Below are 19,753 nucleotides of genomic sequence, written 5' to 3'. Positions count from 1 at the left end.
TAGAAGGGAAGCAATAAACTGGGAAAATTTTTTTACATTCAAGGATTCTGATAAAGGCCTCATTTCTAAAATATACAGAGAAGTGACTCAAACTTATAAGAATTAAGACATTCTTCAATTGATAAATGGTCAAAGCATATGAATAGGCAATTTTCAGATGAAGAAATTGAAACCATTTCTCTTCCTATGAAAAGGTGCTCTAAATCATTATTGATAAGAGAAATGTGAACTAAAACCACTCTGAGGTAACACTACATACTTCATGTTTGTTTGGATAAAACAAACACATTAATTTTAATGATTAATTAAAATCATTTAAAAAATGATTTCTCATTAAAATCACAGTTTGGATAAAATGACAGGAAAAGATAATGACGAATGTTGGAGGGAATGTGGGAAAACTGGGACACTAATACATTGTTGGTGGAGTTATAGAATGATTTCAAGCATTCTGAAAAACAATTTGGAACTATGCCCAAAGGGTTATTAAGCTGTGCATATCCTTTGATCCATCAGTGTTTCTATTGGGCTTATATCCCAAAGAGATTTTAAATGAGGGAAAGGAACCCACTGTTTGTGGCAGCCCTTTTTGTAGTGGAAAGAAACTGGAAACTGAGTGGATGCCCATTAGCTGGGGAATGGCTGAATAAATTAAGATATACGAATATTATGGAATATTATTGTTCTGTAAGAAATGACCAGCAGGATGATTTCAGAGAGATCTGGAGAGATTGACATGAACCGATGCTGAGTGAAATGACCAGAACCAGAAGATCATTATACACAGCAGCAACAAGATTATACAATGGTCAATTCTGATGGATGTGACTCTTTTCAACAATGAGGTGATTCAGACCAACTCCAATGGTCTTGTGATGAGGAAAGCCATCTGCACCCAGAGAGATGACAGTGGGAACTGAATCTGGACCACAATATAGTATTTTCACTCTTTTTGTTGTTTGCTGGCATTTTGTTTTTTTTCTCATTTTTTTCCTTTTTGATCTGATTTTTCTTGTGCAGCATGATAATTGTGGAAACATGGATCGAAGAATTGCGCATGTTTAACATATATTGGATCACTTGCTGACTGGGGAAAGGGAGGAGAAGGGAGGGAAAAAAATTAGAACACAGGCTTTTGTAGGAGTGAATGTTGAAAATTATTCATGTATACATTTTGAAAACAAAAAGCTATAATTTAAAAAAATAAAAAAGTAACTGAAAAAAATTAACTTTAAAATTAACAAATTAATTCATTAAAATTAATTTATTTTTTCATACAAAATTAACAATTTAATGAACTAAAATTAATTTTTTTATATTGCATTTCAAAATAGACAATTTAAACTTACTTGAATTAATTTGAAATTAACAATGAATTTACTACTTTCATAGTTTCATAATTTCATAGTACATACATACTTTCATACCACCCCCATGATTGGAAAAGAAACAAACAAACAAACAAAAAGTAAACCCTTTTATATATATATATATATATATATATATTATATATATATATATATATATATATATTTAGTCAAGTAAAACAAATCCCCACATCATCTGTATCTAAAACTGTATGTCTCATTTTGCACCATTACCTGTATCCCCTATACCTACATTATGTACATCAGAGTTCATCACCTCTCTGTCAGGAGGTAGGCGACATTATTAGACTGAGATCCCAAAAAGATGAAAGGAAGAATAAAAATCCATATGTACAAATACATGTGGAGCAGCTCTCTTTATGATGGCAAAGAATTGAACACTAATGAGATGCCCATCTGTTTTTGAGTGGTAAACAAAATATGCTATATAAATTTAGTGCAGTACTATTAGGTCGTAAAAATAATGAAAAGGAGAGTTTCAGAGAAACCTGGGAAGATTTGTATGAACTGATATAGAGAGAAGTGTGCAGAATGCAGAGAATATTGAACCCATTTGACCAACAGAACTTTTAGACCTTTTAAGAGATATGGCCTTCTGTAGCAATGTAGTTGTGCTGGTCAAATCTGAAATTTCCATAATGTTGTCCTCTTGCTATTGATTTGAAATCTTCAGCCAGTCCAATGGTAATCCCCTTATTTACAAGGTCTGAAGAGGATGATGTCCTAGGGAGCGTTGCCAACTTGACTCAACTAAGAACTGCTCTGAGCACTTGAGTCCTTCATGTTTCAGACTGATTTCTCACTTCTCACAGATTTTACAATCTAGCTGAACTGGGCTACTCTTTGTACATTACATCCTTCTCCCACCTCCATGCCGAAGGACTCTTTAAGTGCTCACCAGAGCAGTTCTTAGTTGATCTTAGAGGCAACAGAAATCGACTGGGACTTCTTGAGCAATGGAATATTGGTCAGAATGGTGCTTTAGGAAGGCCATCTCAGTTGTACAGAGAATGGACTGGACCGATGAAAGGCTAGAGATGGAGACCAATGAGAAGGCTATTGTACTCGTCTTGGTGAGAGAGGATGAAGACCTAAGCAGGGTGCTGGTGACTTGAAAGAAGGGAATGGACACTAGAGATGGGCACGTAGAGTTAACAAGACTTGGCAAAGAAATGGATAAATGTTAAAGACATTTCAAATATATATAAATACACACATATATACATATATAACTATATATATTAAACACATCTACAGGTGTGTGTTTTATTGCTTTTTTCATTTTCCAGTTTCTTATTATTTCTTTTTAATGAGAAGTACATTTCCAAGTTCACTGATGCCTCAGTTACCCAAGAACATGGTGGATGGCGGGGAGAAGGAGTTATATTTCTTTTTTCCGACCTTCTAGAACAGGAATTCTTGACCTGGGGCCCATGATTTTCCCTCCTTGTTTGGATAGATTTCAGTGGGTCCATGGGGTTGTTTTTGAAAAATATTTTGATAATTGGATTTAATAAAATGGTTTTCCTTTGTGATCATATATATTTTATTTTAAACATTTTAAAATGTGATTCCGAGAAAGAATCTATGAACTTCACCAGTCTACCTGCTCAAGAAGCCCATGACTCAAACAGGGCAATGAATCCTTAGGCTAGAGAATGGTCAGAAGAATAGAAATGAAGGGACTTAGAGCATCACCTGAAGGTAACTTTTGTTTATGGAGGAAGGATGGATAATTACTTGGATGGCTAATTATTTGAGCAGCTTTGAAAAAGGAGATGATCATATGACTGTGGAATTGAATTGATGGAAGGACTTTGTTGCTAATCTTGACCCAGGAAGTCGGAGGCTGGCATCCACAGTTCCCAATGGACTGTGGGTAAGATCAGGTTTATAATCCTGACCTGTGGTGCAGTGGAGGTAAGGGAGGGTGGATTTGTGACTCATTAATTGTTCTGTCCCCCTGCCTGGGTGAGGAGCTATGAGGGTAGTTTATGAGAATTTTCTTGACCATTTGAATGTTATGAAATTACAAAAAACATTGCCCCAGAGAAGGAATATGAAAATTCCCCTCCCTCCCTTCTTTGCAGAAGTGGTGGATTGTGGGGGTGGAAATATAATGTTACACAATGTCAGACCTGGATGATGTGTTAGTTTTGCCGACCTGCTTCTCTCCTTGTTCTCCTTTTAAATCTTTGTTACAAAGGATGGCTCTCAATGGGAAGGTAGCATTCCTGGAAATTGTACCCAATGTACAAAATATAAATCCATCTTGAAAAGTAAACAAAAGAAGAAATACCCTGAAAAAAGAGGGAAGTAAAGACACTAGATGGGATTCTGCTGCTTTAATTGGTGATGGCCCATTCTATCTTTAATCATTGCTGAAAGAAATACGGGAGTCTGTGCAAATACAGGGAAGAGAAATCATACCTCGGAGGAGGGTCTGTTATTTTAGGTTGCCTTTTCCTCCTCTCCCTCTCTTCTTCATATTTGAGATGATAAACGACTAGGTTTGATTTAACCTGTGGGAAACAAATGACCTCATTAAATGTATATATTTAAAACAAATGCCTAGGCTAATCGAGGCCCCATCTTCTCCCAGGGGCCCCCAGGCCCCTCTCCCATCCCATAAATGCTCCTTCCGATGTTTTAACACAACTGTGAGACTGTCTCCACACATTCTTGGTAAACTTCTTTTCCATTCCCAGGCTGCTTGGCGCAGTCATTATAGCCTTGTTCCGATTCCAAGATGCCTGATGGGACTTCCAAGATCTATTTTTCCTTTATAGGGGAGGAAGGAAAAAGGGAAGTGGACTCCAGTATTTTTCTTCATTATTTCTTAAGGGAGAAATAGTAAAGACAAATAGTAACCCCCTTACGGGGGGGGGGGGAGGAGTGTTTTTTAAGAATTTGATATTGTAGCATTTGAAAGCGTGAACCCATCCCCAAGTGAATAAAACTCAGAGGACTGAGAACTGGACAGAGCTCGTCCAGCCTCTCTCCTGTGATTAAAAAATTAAGTCAGATTTGTGCTCATTCAAATTGTCTTTAATTTTTTGTTGTTGCTGAAAAGTTTTTGGGGAAACGCGGATGTAAAGATGGCTTTAATTTAAGGGACATTATAGCCGAATGATATCATCCTGAACTAAAACGGATCCCTTCTTTTGGGGGAGTACTCCATGCAGTCGCTTCACGGTATGTGTGTGCGAGGAGGGAGGGCTCTGATTGGGTCACAGCAGGCTGCAAATACCTTCCCATATATTCCCCTGACAGCGTTCTTCCTTTCCTGGTGTCCTCCTCCTCTGCTTCTTTGGCCGGGGGGCGACCTGAGATCCACACACAGACTTCCTCTCTGGACCAAGCCTGGAATCCCTCTGCTCTTCTCATCACGGCCATCTGAGCTCGGGCCCCCTTCACCTGGTGCCTCGGTCTCCCTACCCTCCACCTCTTCCCCTTCCACCCATCCTCCCCATAGCTGCCACGCTGAGCTTCCTATAGTGCAAGCGTGACTTCTGCTCCCAAATTTCCAGTGCCTTCCTCCACCTTCTGGGACCCAACACAAGCTCCCTTCTGAGGAGCAGCCTTTTCGGACCGGTACCCATCACCCCCTGCCCCTGGGGACTGCGGGTTCTGGCCAGACGGGCTCACTGGTTCTCCTTTGTGGGCAGCCTCCCATTTCTGCTGTTCTCCCGCCTAGAACCCCCTTCCTCCCTGTGGGACCTCTGCGTCCGCCCAAAGCTCGGCCCCCTTCAGGAGCCCTTCTAGGTGCCCCCAGCAGAGTGTCGAGTGCCTAGCATATAAAAACACTTAATAGATGCTTGTTAACTGACTTCTGCTGTACTAAGTTATAAAATACACTTTGTATTTACCTGTATCTCCCAGCAGAATATAAGCCTGTTGAGGGCAGGGACTACAGTGCTTTTTGTCTTAGTGTCATAGTAAATAGAGTAAGGCCGGAGGGCCTGAGTTCGAATTTTGCCTCAGATCTTGCTGGTCTCGTTTCCTTATCTGTAAAATAAACATGATACTAGCATTCCCCACGAGAGGTTGTTAGGAGGATCTAAAAAGCTCATTGTAAGCCTTAAAGCTCTGCATAAATGCCACCATCTTTGACATCTTCATCATTTTCATCATCATCCTCTTCATCATCTTCTTCATCCTCTTCACCAGAGGTCTCTGAGGTCCCTTTCAGCCCTAAATGGACGATCCTCCATACTTGATGTGTGATCCTGGGCAATAAGAAATGATGGAGTGTCTAGAGCTCTGGATTTGGAAAGACCCGAGTTCAAATGCTGCCTCAGACGCTTACTAGCTGTGTGTTCCTGGACAAGCCACTTCACCTTGACTTGCCTCAGTTTCCTCAACTGTAAAATTTGATTTTTTTTCCTGGGAGGGGGATCGTTTGCCATTCCTCATCTCAAGTGATGTGGGGTACCTTGTTGGAAGGGGGCAAGAACTCCATGATGTTTCTGGAGAAACAGCATTGGAGACGTGGCTCGGCTTACCCATGAGTCCTGAGTCTCCACGGCTTCCTGATTCCACGGCTGATTCTCCATGCATGAGCTCACATGCTACTTTTGGCAACCATAATATGCTTTTATTTGTGGAAGTAGTTGTACATAGGGGCCAGTTACTGAGGCCATGGAGGGCTTGGGTGTGTGACGTGGCAGAAAAGGGGGGGCTTTGTCCTGCTCAAGGGGTCTGGGTATCTTGGATGTGCCCCCCAGGAATACTGTGGAACTGAGGGGGAGGCTGGTGTGGGTCTCTGATTTTGAGAGAACTGACTAGTCTGGATTTCCATATCAACGTGGTTTTTTTCTCTGTAATTACTTCATATACTAAAATGTGAAAGAAAGAACAAAAAGAGAGGGCAAAGAAGAGGGTTCTAGAGAACCATGTCTTCCATCAAGGCCAGAAGAACCAATTATGTAACCTTCCTGGAAAGTCTGTGCATCAGGGAGCATGTGCCAAGTGGTGCTGATGAGCCAGTTTTGGGGTCTCTCTGTCTGTCTCTCTGTTTCTCTCTGTCTCTTTCTGTCTCTATATCTCTGACTCTGTCTCTCTCTCTCTCGTTCTCTCTCTCTCTCTCTCTCTCTCTCTCTCTCTCTCTCTCTCTCTCTCTCTCCCACTCTCTCTCATACATATTGGGACCTGGAGACAAGACAGTGCTCCCAAAGACTTTCCCATAGAGTAGGATGTGTTGCAATATGGAAAGGTCAATACAGACCTAGCCTCTTGTTGGTCCTGTGAGCCATGTGGACTGTGGGGCTGTTTGAGTTCTCAGCTTGAGGTCGTTTTCCTTGTGCTGAAAAAAATATATAAATATATATTTGCCACCATACTCAAGATAATACTGTAAATCTAGTGGGGCAAATTCATTTAGAGAATAAATTTCTTTTATGGAGTAAATCATGAGGGAAAAATTACTGCTCTTTAAATGATCACTTCCTTCTTTTCCTTTCCACACAACCCATGTGATACTCTGAGGAGGCTAATTGAAGCCCAATCTTCTCCACCTGTGTAATTTCCCATTCCTTCTGACGATTACCTAGGGCAGGGGAGAACCTGTGAAGATGGTATTGATTTTATTGGGATTTGACCTAAACCCTTACTAGAAAGATTTATAAGTCACCCTTTAAATTCTCTTTTAAATTTAAATTTTAAATTTAATCTAATTTAAATTTTTGATATGTCCCTTTTAGATCCTGCATTTGCCTGCACTGATCAATGATTCCAGGTACAAAACTAACAATCTTCGGGTCCAGAATAGAAAAGAGCTCATTACAATATTATCAGCACGGTGAGTAGTAAGTGCGTCTGTTTGTGGGTGACTTTATGGGAATTCTTCCACTTATGTCCTCCCCGCGTGTCTTCGAGACAGTTGCGAATTTCTGAAGACTGGGTCAGCAGAGCAAACTCAAGAAGAGCTCACCAAGTGAGAAGGGCATCAAGGAGGGATGCAGGGGCAAACTCTGTCCTACATCTAGGAGTCTGCACAGCTCAGTGCTAGGTGCTCCTTGCCAGGTGCTCGATTTACAGCAGAAGGCAATTTCTGCAGCTCAGGAAGATGAGTTTTCTATGGGCTGACCCTTAAAAGAAGGGCTGTGCTCTAGGTTTGGGGAACACTGATTCAATAAAACCATGGGTGCCTAACGCACAGAATATGGGAAAGAAGTACCTGGTGCTTGGTGACAGTTTCTTGAAAAATCTCTCCAATGTGCTGTTCCACAGAATTGGCCAATGAAAAGAGCGACATAGAGTGAATATGTGGTGAATAGAGATTGTGAATAGGTATAAGATTAGGGAGCTGACTTCAGAATCAGCAAGATAAGGGTTCAAGTCCTACTTTTGTTGTATTTAAGCTGTGTGACCTTGGGAAAGACCTTGCATTTATCTCATAAGGTTTTTAAGGGTCTCAAATAAGAAGGTCAATGCAAAGCCATTAGCAAATTTTAAAATACTCTATACATGCCAATCACTAATATTTTAATCTATCTAAATTCCTACTGTTTGCATAATTAGGGTAAAAAAAAGAATCATAGTTCTAGGTCCTAGAAGGGATTTCATGGGGCATCAAGTCTAAGTGTGTCAAATAATCCATTCATTCCCAAGAGCAGCTGAGCCATATTCCAATGGCATTGGGAAATACTTCACAAAATAAATAAAAATACAATAGAACATAGATAATGTTAATATGCAATTTTTCTCTTTTTTTGGTGTCTTTTAAAAAATAATAGCTTTTTATTATCAAAATATATTCAAAGATAGTTTTCAACATTCACCCTTGCAAAACCTTGTGTTGCAAGATTTTCTCCCTCCCTTTCCCATCCCCTCCCTTAGAAGCAAGAAATCCAATATATGTTAAACATGTATAATTCTTCTGTAAATATTTTCCCAATTATCATGCTGCACAAGAAAAATCAGATCAATACAGAAAAAAATGAGAAAGAAAACAAAATGCAAGCAAACAACAATAAAAAGGTGAAAATGCTATGTCGTGATCCACATTCAGTCCATATAGTCTCTCTCTGGATGTAGATGGCTGTCTTCATCACAAGTCTATTGGAATTGGCCTGAATCACCTCATTAACATGTAATTTTCTAAGTCAATGTGGAATTTCTATTTGAGTTAGACATTACTGATCTGGTTCCGCCTCCTTATCTTGTAGGTGAGGAAACTGAGATCTTGAGGGGGTTAAATACCCTACCCAAGGCCACACAAAGCAGTGAGTGTTATAGGTGAGAAGTCCACTTGGGTCTTCTGAGGTCTGAGCCATTACAAGGGTTTGTCTGAGAAAAGCTGGCTTATTTAGCTTTTCAGTAACTGCCATTTTTCTGATTCACCAATTCTGAATGATGACCTTGAGTCTTTTGTTTCCAGAACTCAAATTACCTTTTGGCATCACCAAAGATTAGCAGTGATCAGAGTTATCTACTTATCTCATTTCCCAATTTTGCCATATAAAAGAGAAGAAAGAACTGGAACATTAATTTCAGGAGCTTTGGCTTACTTGAAAAGAGAAAGAAGAATCAGGCTTAAAATTTCCTTTTGAAACATGAAATCATTTTTTTCTTCTTTTTCATTCATTCATTTTTTTTTTTTAAAGAGATGAGGTATTGATGCCTTTAAAAAACAACCAACCAACATCAAAATCCCCATAATGCTACAATCATTTCCTGGTGTGTTCCAGCCTCTCCTCTCTCTTATCCCCAGCATTCTCCCTTATAATAAAGGAAAAAAACCCCAAGAAAACTCCCCTACACTGTGACCTTACCCAACTATTGCTTATTCCCTTAGATTCCCATCTCTTTGCCAGGTGAAGGAAGATGATTTTTGAAATATATTCCACATTTAATTCAAAATAGAGGGAATATTTTCACTGTCCCATCGTGCCTTTCCTTGTGGATTTCTGAAATGACCTTTTTCCAATTATAATGCAACAATTAATAATCAACTAGTGGATTGCTGATTGAATGACAACATTCTCTGATCCCATTAGAATTTTGTTTGTCAGTCACACAGCCCAGACTGTGTAGCTCCGCGCTCAGAAAGTCACCTATTGGGTCAAGAACTTGCATCTTTGGCTTTTCAGACTCTCCCTAACCTGATGTTAACTTGCATTTAGACATTTGTTAAATATTCTTCCCTTCATGCACTCCACATTCTGTCCAAACTGGTCTCTGTGTTATTCCCCCCACAGTCTCCCTCCTGTTCTTTGGTCAGCCTGTGCCCCATTCTTGGAATGCCCTTTCTCCTTACTCTGTTTCTTAGATTTACTGGTTCCATTTAAGAGTCAACTCCACTGCTATTTCTTATATACAGTTCTTCACGTTACCTTCTCTTTCCCAATAGTTAGAATACTTTGAATTAGTGGCATTTTCCAATCCTCAGACTCCAACTTATATTATTGTTCTTGACAGTAAACTTTGGTACGGAGACATATACTCCAAATATATTTTGTATTTATTTATCTGTATAGATTCTTTTATTGGGAACAGACTATAAATCCCTTGAAGACAAAGAAGAACTGTATTAATCCACTCATTATATTGTGAATTCCTTGAAGTTGTAGATGGCCTTTGTCTCTTTTTATAGCCCCGGCTCTTAGCACAATGCCTGCTAGATAGTAGGAGCTTAAAAAATGCTTGTTGACTGACTATCACTCCAGTAACACAGTACTTGGTAAATAGTAGGTACTTAATAAATACTTGTTGAATTGAGTGAACGAATTAATGAATGAATGACTTCTACACATCCACCCTGGGGGATCTTTCTGGTATATTTAGTTTTGTCACACGGCAGAACTCTGCGAATTTTGGGAACCAAGTAGCAGCTTAAATTTCTCTTGGGTGAGCAAACAAGTTCACTTTGTTCCAATCATAATTATTTCTTCTTCTTGTTGTAGTTTTTAAACATCCTATGTTTTTATAGATTGCCATGCAAACATTTCCAGAAAATGCAGCTCGGTTCTCGATGTTTTACCACTGTTCCCTTTTCATATTCAGGGATCTCCGTGGGACCCTCGGAACCCATCCTCCTTCACCTGTTTCCTCTGTCTGTGCTGGTTTTGAATTCTCCTCCTCACCCCAAGCATCTCCCCCATGTGCCAAATTCCCTCTGAATCAATGGGAGCTCTGTGTGGGGAGCAGATACGCAGGGCCTGGAGGGGAATGTGAATTGGGCTTTCCTTTCTTGGTCATTGAACTTGAGCTCCACACTGAGTCCCGAGAGCCCTTCATAATTAACCTTTCCCCACAATGAGAACTGGCCATTGAGTTCTCCTTTTTGCTTCTCTCTTGCTTGCTCTCAGGCCATTTTTAATTCATTGATATGACTTTTTCTTTCCCTCCATGGTTACCAAGTTTCAATAATGGTCTCTTGTGAGAAGCTTTATCAAAAGCCCTTTGAAAATCTCAGTAAATTATATCCACCCTGTGAGAAGAGGAAAACACCGAGCACGGGCTAGGGAAAGCTTTATCTTGTTAGGAACCTTCGGCCTTCTCATGTTCAGGACCCCCGAGTTTGGCCTTTGGGGTCATTTGCCTTCAGATTTGTGTTTCTTGCTATAAGCTCTCAGGGAAGTGATTTGCCCTCTGTGGTTGAGCGGGATGGAAGAGAGATTTCATCCTTCTCTCTTGGGGAGGAACTCACTAAATGGGTCAGCCGGCCTCCTCCCTTCCCTACAAAGGGATTTCGGGGATCTCATGGAGGTTGCAGGGGATAATCACAGATCACCGTCTTTCAAGTAGAACCCTGCCCTTGAACTGCCAGGGAAGCTTCCTCTTTGGCCGGGACTCCGAGAGTGTGCTCTGTCATGCAGGACTCAGTCATGTTTGACAAAGTATCCCTCATTCAGTATCCGTAGCCCTCCGCTTCTCTCTTGGAAGGAAGGAATAATAACTTCACTTTCTGCCCTCTGAAGTCACGGTTGGCTCACTCCAATTTTACAGATGAGGAAACTGACACTGCTCATTATCACGTAGCTGGGCGCTGAGAGGTCCACTTTGGGGCCCCCCCTGTAGGCTGGACCCTGGGAGGGGATGAGAGCACAAGACAGAACTAACGATGGTTCCCTCCATGGCTTTCCTTTGGATGGAGGGACAGACACCTCGTCTTCTGCTGGGTAGCCAGACATATTTCTCTCTGTAGAAAACAGTATAGGAAAACTTCCCTTTCTGCTGTAAGTCTTTGGAATGGCTTTGTGGTTGTTGTGATGTCCGCTGCTCTGATGAGGAAGCTCTCGGTATTTCTATTTGTGGTCTGTGAGAGTGTGTCCCCGCCATGTTAGGTCACTGGAAAAAGCCTGTTTTCTTTGGGCCTGGTGGTATCACTCCCTTCCTATGTGGCCTCCCAACTGCATTTTAGCAGCGGTTCCCAGAGTCAAGCAGCATGTCCCGGTAAGGAGAGCTGTGTTGCCATGTAAACACCACCAGTTGTTCAGTTGCTGTGAACAGCATGGAGTGGGGGGGACTTCTTTGCTGGGAGCCTGTGCGGGCCGGGTCTGTTTCTTCCATCAGCATCCTCGTTCTGTGCGCTCTGGACCTTCAGGAAGCTGCTAAGCCCACTCCCTTAACATCTTGTCCTCTGCATCTTATTAGGAGAATTGTGGAATAACATAATTACCATCATTTGAAATGCAAAACCCTGGATCCTGGTACCTCATTCCGTCCATTGGATTCAACAAGTGCTTACTTGTTAATAATTACGTGTGGGGCTCTGGGCGGGGCATTAGGGAGACAAGAGAAAAATTGGTCCCCAACAGCAACTTTTTTTTAAATGTTGAAAATATTTAGGTACTTTTTTGTGCAGTCTGGCCAGGTCAAGGGCTATGGCCTCTAACCCCCTGAGGAATTCTCACCTGGCCTACCAATACAATCTAAGACCCTCAGGGCTTTCCAACACAGTAAAGGTGAGCAGTGGAAAGATAGATGTATCCCTGCCCTTTCCAACTGTTCCTATCAGCAAAGGGACAACCCTAGAACAGGTCAGCACTTGAGTGAGAGGTCATCACCTGAGTGGGAGGTCAGCACCTGAGTGGGAGGTCAGCACCTGAGTGGAAGGTCAGCACCTGAATGGAAGGTCAGCACCTGAGTGGGAGGTCAGCCTCTTGAGTGAAAGGTCAGCACCTGAAAGGAAGGTCAGCACCTGAGTGGGAGATCAGTATCTGAGTGGGAGGTCAGCACCTGAGTGGGAAGTCAGCACCTGAGTGAGAGGTCAGCACCTGAGTGTGAGAGGTCAGCACCTGAGTGAGAGGTCAGCACCTGAATGGAAGGTCAGCACCTGAGTGGGAGGTCAGCACCTGAGTGGGAGGTCAGCACCTGAGTGGGAGGTCAGCACCTGAATGGAAGGTCAGCACCTGAGTGGGAGGTCAGCACCTGAGTGGGAGGTCAGCCTCCTGAGATGTACTGTCCCTTCTAATTAGCATGTGATTTATTTGAGAACACCCATTTCTTGCTTTTCTATTTGATATATTGTAATTGCTTTGTAATTTTAATTAATTTGTTAATTAATTCTTTCTTTCATCAGCATACTTGCTTGCCCTCACCTCCCCCAATCAGTGTGTTCCCAAGTTCTCTTTGAACTGTATCTAAAAGCACCGGCTTTGAAGTCAGAAGACCTAGATTCAAATCCTGCCTTTGAATTGACTAGCAGTGACCTTGGGCCTGTCAAGGCAGCAAGCATTGGTCAGGTGCTTGCCTCGCGGCAGGGGCTGGGCTGAGAGGGCTGGAGAACCAAGAGAGCCACTGGTGGAGTGAAAGAACTCCATTTGTCAGTTTCCTTAAACAAGGCTGGACCGTGGGCTCCTGCGGCCCCTTCTAGGCCAGGTCTGAGAGTCCATGATGCCGTTCTTCCGTGCCTTGCATGTGCTAATAGGGGATTCAATCCAAGCTGAGTCAGTTGTGACGTAGGAAGTAGCTAATTCCCTTTCTGAGGCTCCCAGGGATGGGGAGGCCTTTTCTGTAATCATTGTCTTTGCGGATGGGAGTGGTGGAGGGCAGGGCCAGGGACCTTCTTGTACCCCACTCTGCACTGCCATTGGACAGCTGGCAGGCTCTTTCAGGAAGAGCAAATTCATTCTTGCAATTAGCTTCTTTCCCAACAGCTAACACACACACACACTCACACACACACTCACACGCACACACACATACACTCACACACACATTCACACACACTCACACTCACACACACTCACACTCACACATACACACACACCATACCACATACGCCCTCCCCCTGAGGTGCTGTCAGGTGCACCTGTTCCCAATCCATAGCCAAGAGGCGAGACTTCTCCACGGAACAGGCCATTCTGTCCATGGTGTTGCAGAAAGGTCTGTTTACCCAGCTGCTCAGACTCAGAAGAAGGCAAAGCAGGGGCAGGTCCCCATCCCTCCTTCACCGAAATCCCTAATAGGATTTCTGAAGGGTGGGCTGTCCAAGGCCTTGACACTGAACCCCCCTCCCCATTTTTTCCGTTCTATGGGAAGTGACCTGGATTGAAGCAGGGCCTGAGCCTCTGGGGCCTCTTGGGAGGGAAGAGTGTCTGCTGAAATACTGGAGAGGAGGATAAATCCGTGGATTGCTGAGATAGCAGAGGGAAACAGGAAAATGAGGAGGGAGAAAAAAGAGGGAGAAAAAATGAGATGAAAAGCATGATGTGGAAAGGAGCTCCAAGAGCCTGGGACTAGAATAGTCTGGTCCAACTCCTTCATTTTTCCATAGGAAGAAACTGAGGATAAGAAAACGTGCTTTAGGTCACAGGGCAGAGTTAGGACTGGAACTTGGATTGTACCTTTCTGGAAACGGGGGTAGCATTTGCCCTTTCTTGAGCCTAGGACATTTCTCCCAGAAATCCCTGAAGATGCTCAGCAATCACATCAGGCAGCCACTTGGGCCACCAAGCCAGGTATGGGGAAACTCTCAGTCTGCACACTTGCTGTGGGTTTTTTTTTTTTTTTTTTGTTAACTATTTTAATTCATTCCTTTCCAGTGGCAAGATCATGCCCTTGGCAAGAGATGCTTAATAAATGCATATTGTTGGATCAATTTATGTTGGATTGTCAGGGAGCCATCAAGTCCCATCACCCACTTTAAATTACCTGACCTTACCTGGGGGACCTCTCACCTAATGGCACCTGGGAGTCTGTGACCTCATTCCTTCCTGCCCAAGAAGCTGCTTCCCCAGAGATCATCCCGCTTTCTCTTCCCCGGCAGGGTTTCCATGCTGTGTCCGTCGGTCCCTTCTGTTTTGTCCCGTCTCAGTGCCACATCCTTTGTGGGGTTCCCTCTGTCTTTTCACAACCGCTTTCTTCTCTGTAGTGTCCTGAGCCCTTTCTTCCATTCTTTCAAGCACTTGCCCAGACCGCAGGAGTGCTCTCTCCCATCATTTCCTTCTTGGAGGCAGATAGCTCCTGCCTGGTGGCCGCTTGGCTGTGCTGCGGCCTTTGCCTTGCGGATGGGCCGTTCGGATTTAGGTCATGGAATTCTCCCCTATTTGAGACAGCATTTGATTTAATTTGTGAACATTGAGATCGAAAAGCTTGGACCATTTGTTTGCTCACAAGAAAGCCAGCTTCTCCACCTAAATCCTGGCCATTGTTGGCGAGCCATCTCTCACACACTCTGGGTTCCGGCCCAACTGGCCTTTGGGCTCATCTGTGATACTGCATTTCTGCCTCCCCCACGGTGGAATGCCCTCCTCCCATCTCCCTCTACTCCCTGTACATCAGGCCTTGCCCGATCCCTGACTATTGGGACTCCCCCACCCCCAATAACGCTCCTTTTGGTATTTTTGGTCGACTTCACCACATCCACATGGTTTTCCCTCGGGAGAACGTAAGCTCCTCGTGGTCAAGGATCTCCTCTCCTCAGACCTTAATTCAGGGTTTGCACCTGTAGTTATGTAATAAAAGCCCATTGAATGAAGGACCAAATTGTCCATTACCAACTTCCTGCCGCCATTAAGATTCGCAACTTCCTGGACAGTTGAATAATATTTATTCCTTGAATTTGTCCTTGCAAGTGGAACATTTTCTTGTTGTCTTTGGCTGTTAAACTGTCAACAATGACAACACTTGCCTCTTCCCTTCCCAGCCTTTCATGGGACTGTGCAGGAGACTCTCCCATCCATCCCCTTTGTGTTCCTTAGACGGTGCTGGGGAATCCTCCTCCTCTCCGTATCTGCCAGACAGCAATTCCATCCCCCTTTGACTACTTGGGTCCCTCCTCAGCCAGTGGCTTCTCCTCCAGTATTCACGTTTCTCCTTCCATCTTGCTTTCTGCCCAGTTGAGTTAGGACTGTGGTTAGTTTAAGGAGCCCTCCCTCCTCAGGCTCCTAAAGATCCAGCACCAGCCATCTCTCTTAGAAGTCACTCGTTTGGCATTCGGGGGACGGGACAGGTCCCAAACCAGTCCATTGCGATCAGGCTTCCCACCTTATAAAGAGAGAGAGTTTCCCACCTTGTAAAAGGAACTCTTTCTTTTTCCAGAACCCAAAGCCGTGCTTAGCCAGAACGCAGAGCGAGGGCAAGATGAGACACAGGCTGGCATTTTGTGGATCTTGTGATACCGAGGGCTGGCTGTGCTGACAAGTGGAACCGGCTCTCTCATTATTTAGTTAAAATCACCCAACGTTATGGAGTGCTGGTGGGACAAGGGACCCCAGAGACCTCCGTCCTCAATATTCATATGGGGAAATTGAGGCTGGGAGCGGAAGAGTGCAGATTCTCCTTAACCTCACTACTGAAAAATGAAGGGGTGGTCTCTTGAACCTTAGAGAGGCTTCCAATCTAGCGCCTGTCCCACTATGCTGCTGTTTTCCTGCAAGTCACCCCTTTCCCCTTCCATTTCCCTCTTGTTTTAAATTCTGCCTTTGGAATGCTCCTGGCTGGAAGAGGGAGCTCTCTGAGGTCTCTCCAGCTCTAAATCCTCTGAACTTCTAAGAAAGAGGTCGTTTGCCTGAATCCCATGATTTATTTATTGATTTATTTATTTAGCTTCTAGCCTCTCAATTTGTAAATTTACTTTTCCCATTCTTTGGGGATTTTTCTTTCCTTTATGGTGAATTGTTTTCTTTCGTTCTCTTTTTTTAAAAAACATTCGCTAACTTTGGGGAGAGAAAAATCCAGACATTGGAATGTCTGAGTTTATTTAAGTCTCAGAACTCTATTCAATTTAATGGGAATGATGGGGGAAGGGGGGTGGAATCGCAGTGTTGGCCGGAGCTGGGTGGCTCGCAGAAATGGTATTTTTGGTGGCCATTGCTGCCGGTTTTAGTTGGAAAATGAAAGGAGCCCTTTGGTCTGTGACTCAGCCAGGCTGGCCCAAATTCTGGTCCACTTCAACTCCATGATTGCTCACTGAGGGTGGAGAGGAGCAAAAGGAATCTGGGCCAAGATGGAGACATGGATCCTGGGCTTCCACCGGAGAGGAGTTCAGTCTTGCCCTTTGGTTTTGCCATCTTTGCTTGCTTGCCCCAAATGGGCAAAGCATGGAATGCCCTGGAGGGCGGGAACTGGCTTAATCTTTATCTTCTTATATTTAATGAGAAGCAGATTGGCACTTTTTTTTTTTTTTTTAGAAGTGAGCTATGGTAGTGTCTAAAGCTCCCAGTGTGGAAACTCTCATCCCTGATGCAGATCGCTGACTCCTCTATAATTTGCAGCCTTAGAGAGTTGCCTAGAATTAAGTGACTTGGCCAAAATCACACAACTGATATTTATTAAAAAGAGAATGTACGCAGGTCTCTGCACTACGACTTATTGCTTCTCCTCTGGCACATTTTTAAACCAAACCTGCAATTTCCTTGGCAATGGAACTACCGGCGAGGAAACGTTCTCTGCCAATTCAAAGCAGAAACTGTTATGAAACTTGGTCTAGGGGCAGTGGAAGGTTCAATGACTTGCTGAGGGCTACACTGTGTCAGAGATGGGACTTCCAGATTCAGAAGTAGGACCACAGGAGGCTCTTAGGTGTTTAATAATCCTTGCTGACTTGCGTCTTTGACTTACTGTTCTCCAGAACTGGTGAAAGGATGGGCACTTGGCATACAGGAAGTGCTTAATTAATGTTTAGTCAGTGAATAAATGAACAGATGGATAAGTGGATAGATGACCTAGTTGCATGACACATTGTTCTGACATTTCATTTAAGAGCTCTTTTCAGAAAGGGGATTATAATCATCTAGTTTAGATATAAAGAGAGATTCCTAGGGTCAGAGATTTAAAATGGGAAGAGACCTCAAAATTTATCCTGTCCATTCATCTTATAGATTAAAAAACAGAGACCTAAAAGTAACAATGACTTGCCCAAAGTGACATAAAAAGTAATTTAGTATTTAAATCCAGGTCCTCTAAATCCTGTCCTTCCTTCCTTCCTCCCTCCCTCCCTCCCTCTTTCTCTCCTTCCTTCCCTCTCTTCCTCCCTCCCTTTCTCCCTCTCTCCCTTCCTTCTTTCCTTCCTTCCTGCCTCCCTCCCTCCTCATGTTGGTGTCAGAGATGGGGAGAGAACACATCTCTAGTTTGTAGTCAGTGGAATTTCCTTCATTCTGTATCCAGAGACAATTTTGATGAAAAGCAGTCCTCCTTCATCCCTCTTCCTCTTCCCCCTTCCTCCCTCCTCACCTTCCCCCTCACTTCTGTCGTAAGTAGCAGGATACAGTAAGCACTTCTGCATGCTTTGTGTCGCTATTTCCTGGGTTGTTCAATAAAACTCCCATGCTCCCCCTAATGCTGGCCATAGGCTGCAGCCCGCAGGGTACTTGCCACAGCCCCACGTGTTTTCTGATTTCTGTTTTCTATTTCTGATTTACCCTTCTCTGCAGCCTTTAAAACATGTTTAGTTATCCATAAGATTAGTTAATTGAATAATAGTCAATTATTACTTATCCATAAGATTGGTTAATTGCTTAATATGAATAATATTAAGACATCAGTCAACAAACATTCATTAAGCACCTAGTGTGTGCCAAGCACTGTCCTAGGTATTACAGAAAATGAAACAATCTCTGCTTTTGAGGGCTTCTGTTTTGTTGGGGGAAGAATGTATGTGTATTTAAAATATAAAAAGAAAAAAATTTAAAAGCACCATGACAGGGACAGTTAGGTGGTGCAGTGGATAGAGCCCAGCCCTGAAGTCAGGAGGACCTGAGTTCAAATATGACCCCATACACTTAACATTCCTAGCTGTGTGATCCTGGGCAAGGCACTTAACCCCTTGCCTCAGGAAAAAAAAAAGCACCATGAGGTAGCTGGAAAAAGGAGGTGGTGGGCTAGAAGATGGTGTTTCATTGGACTTTGGGAAGAAATGAGGGATGCCCATGGCACCCGTGATTGAAGATAGGGCAGTTCAGGCATATGGGATAGCCTGGGCAAAGGGTGTAGGATAGGAGAAGTTTAATTGGACCAGAATATAGGGAAGGAAGGCATGTGAAATGAAACTGAAATGGAATGGAGGAGCTTTAAAGGGAAGGGCCTTAAAGACAGGCAGAGGTTGGTATTTCATTTCAGAAATAATAGGGAGCAATACCAAAACAACAACAAAAAAAACAGATTTATTAAATACCTACTAGATAAATGGACAAAGCACTTAACTACTCACAAGTTTCCTTACCTGTAAAATGGGGATAATAGCCCTTATCTTAAGGTTAGTTATAAAGATCAGATGAGATAACACATTTAAAGTGCTTTGTACACCATGAAGGGCTACCAAATTGATAGCTATTATTATTAATACAGGTATCTAAAGTCTATTAGAAAGATGAGAAAGTAAGCATATTTGGTTACTGATATCAATATCATCTCATTCATTTTCTTTGGATAGGATTAAATGATATAAATAATGTACTGTGTAATTCTTCAAACATAAATTTTAGCAATCATTTATATTACATTATGTATTTTATATATATGTATATATATACATTATATATTATAGTTTTTCCCCTCCCCCTGCCTCCTCCCCTTTCTCTTCATCCTCCTCTGTTTTCCCCCTTCTTGTTCTCCTCTTTCTCCTCATCTCTTCTCTTTCTTTTCCCACTCATTTTCCTGCTGGCAATTCATAAAGAAACAGACCAATGGATTAAGAAATCCTCCATTCCAGGTTATGGCACATGGTCAGATGTTTGGTGGATCTAATGAGTTAGCATGGCGATCCCCCATATTAGGGACAGATAGCTTGAGTGTGCAGTAAGCTGGTCCCAGAACTGAAGAAGAGGATCACTGGATCACCTTTCCTGCCACACAAGCCCATGTGTGTAGCACCAGTGTAATGAATTCAGAGTAGCATAATCTCTGAGGAATTGAGGGGACAAGTGACAGTGGAGCACAATTAGGTTGCAACAAAATTTCTCATTTTGGTTGTGGGC

The 19,753-nt window shown here is 42.9% G+C and overlaps 1 protein-coding gene across 2 annotated transcripts in view; it reads left to right on the top strand.

The window, feature by feature from the left end:
• SUGCT (succinyl-CoA:glutarate-CoA transferase) overlaps positions 1 to 19,753 on the top strand; it is a 558,844-nt gene that overhangs the window by 189,788 nt on the left and 349,303 nt on the right. For both annotated transcript variants that reach the window (XM_051978583.1, XM_051978590.1), the window contains exon 11: positions 7,091 to 7,188. In XM_051978583.1, the coding sequence (XP_051834543.1) occupies positions 7,091 to 7,188 (98 nt within the window). The remainder of the gene's footprint in view (positions 1 to 7,090; positions 7,189 to 19,753) is intronic.

This window comes from Antechinus flavipes, chromosome 1, assembly GCF_016432865.1.
Source record: "Antechinus flavipes isolate AdamAnt ecotype Samford, QLD, Australia chromosome 1, AdamAnt_v2, whole genome shotgun sequence".
NCBI classification, from domain to species: Eukaryota; Metazoa; Chordata; class Mammalia; order Dasyuromorphia; family Dasyuridae; genus Antechinus; species Antechinus flavipes.
This window is presented reverse-complemented; position numbering and strand designations above follow the sequence as displayed.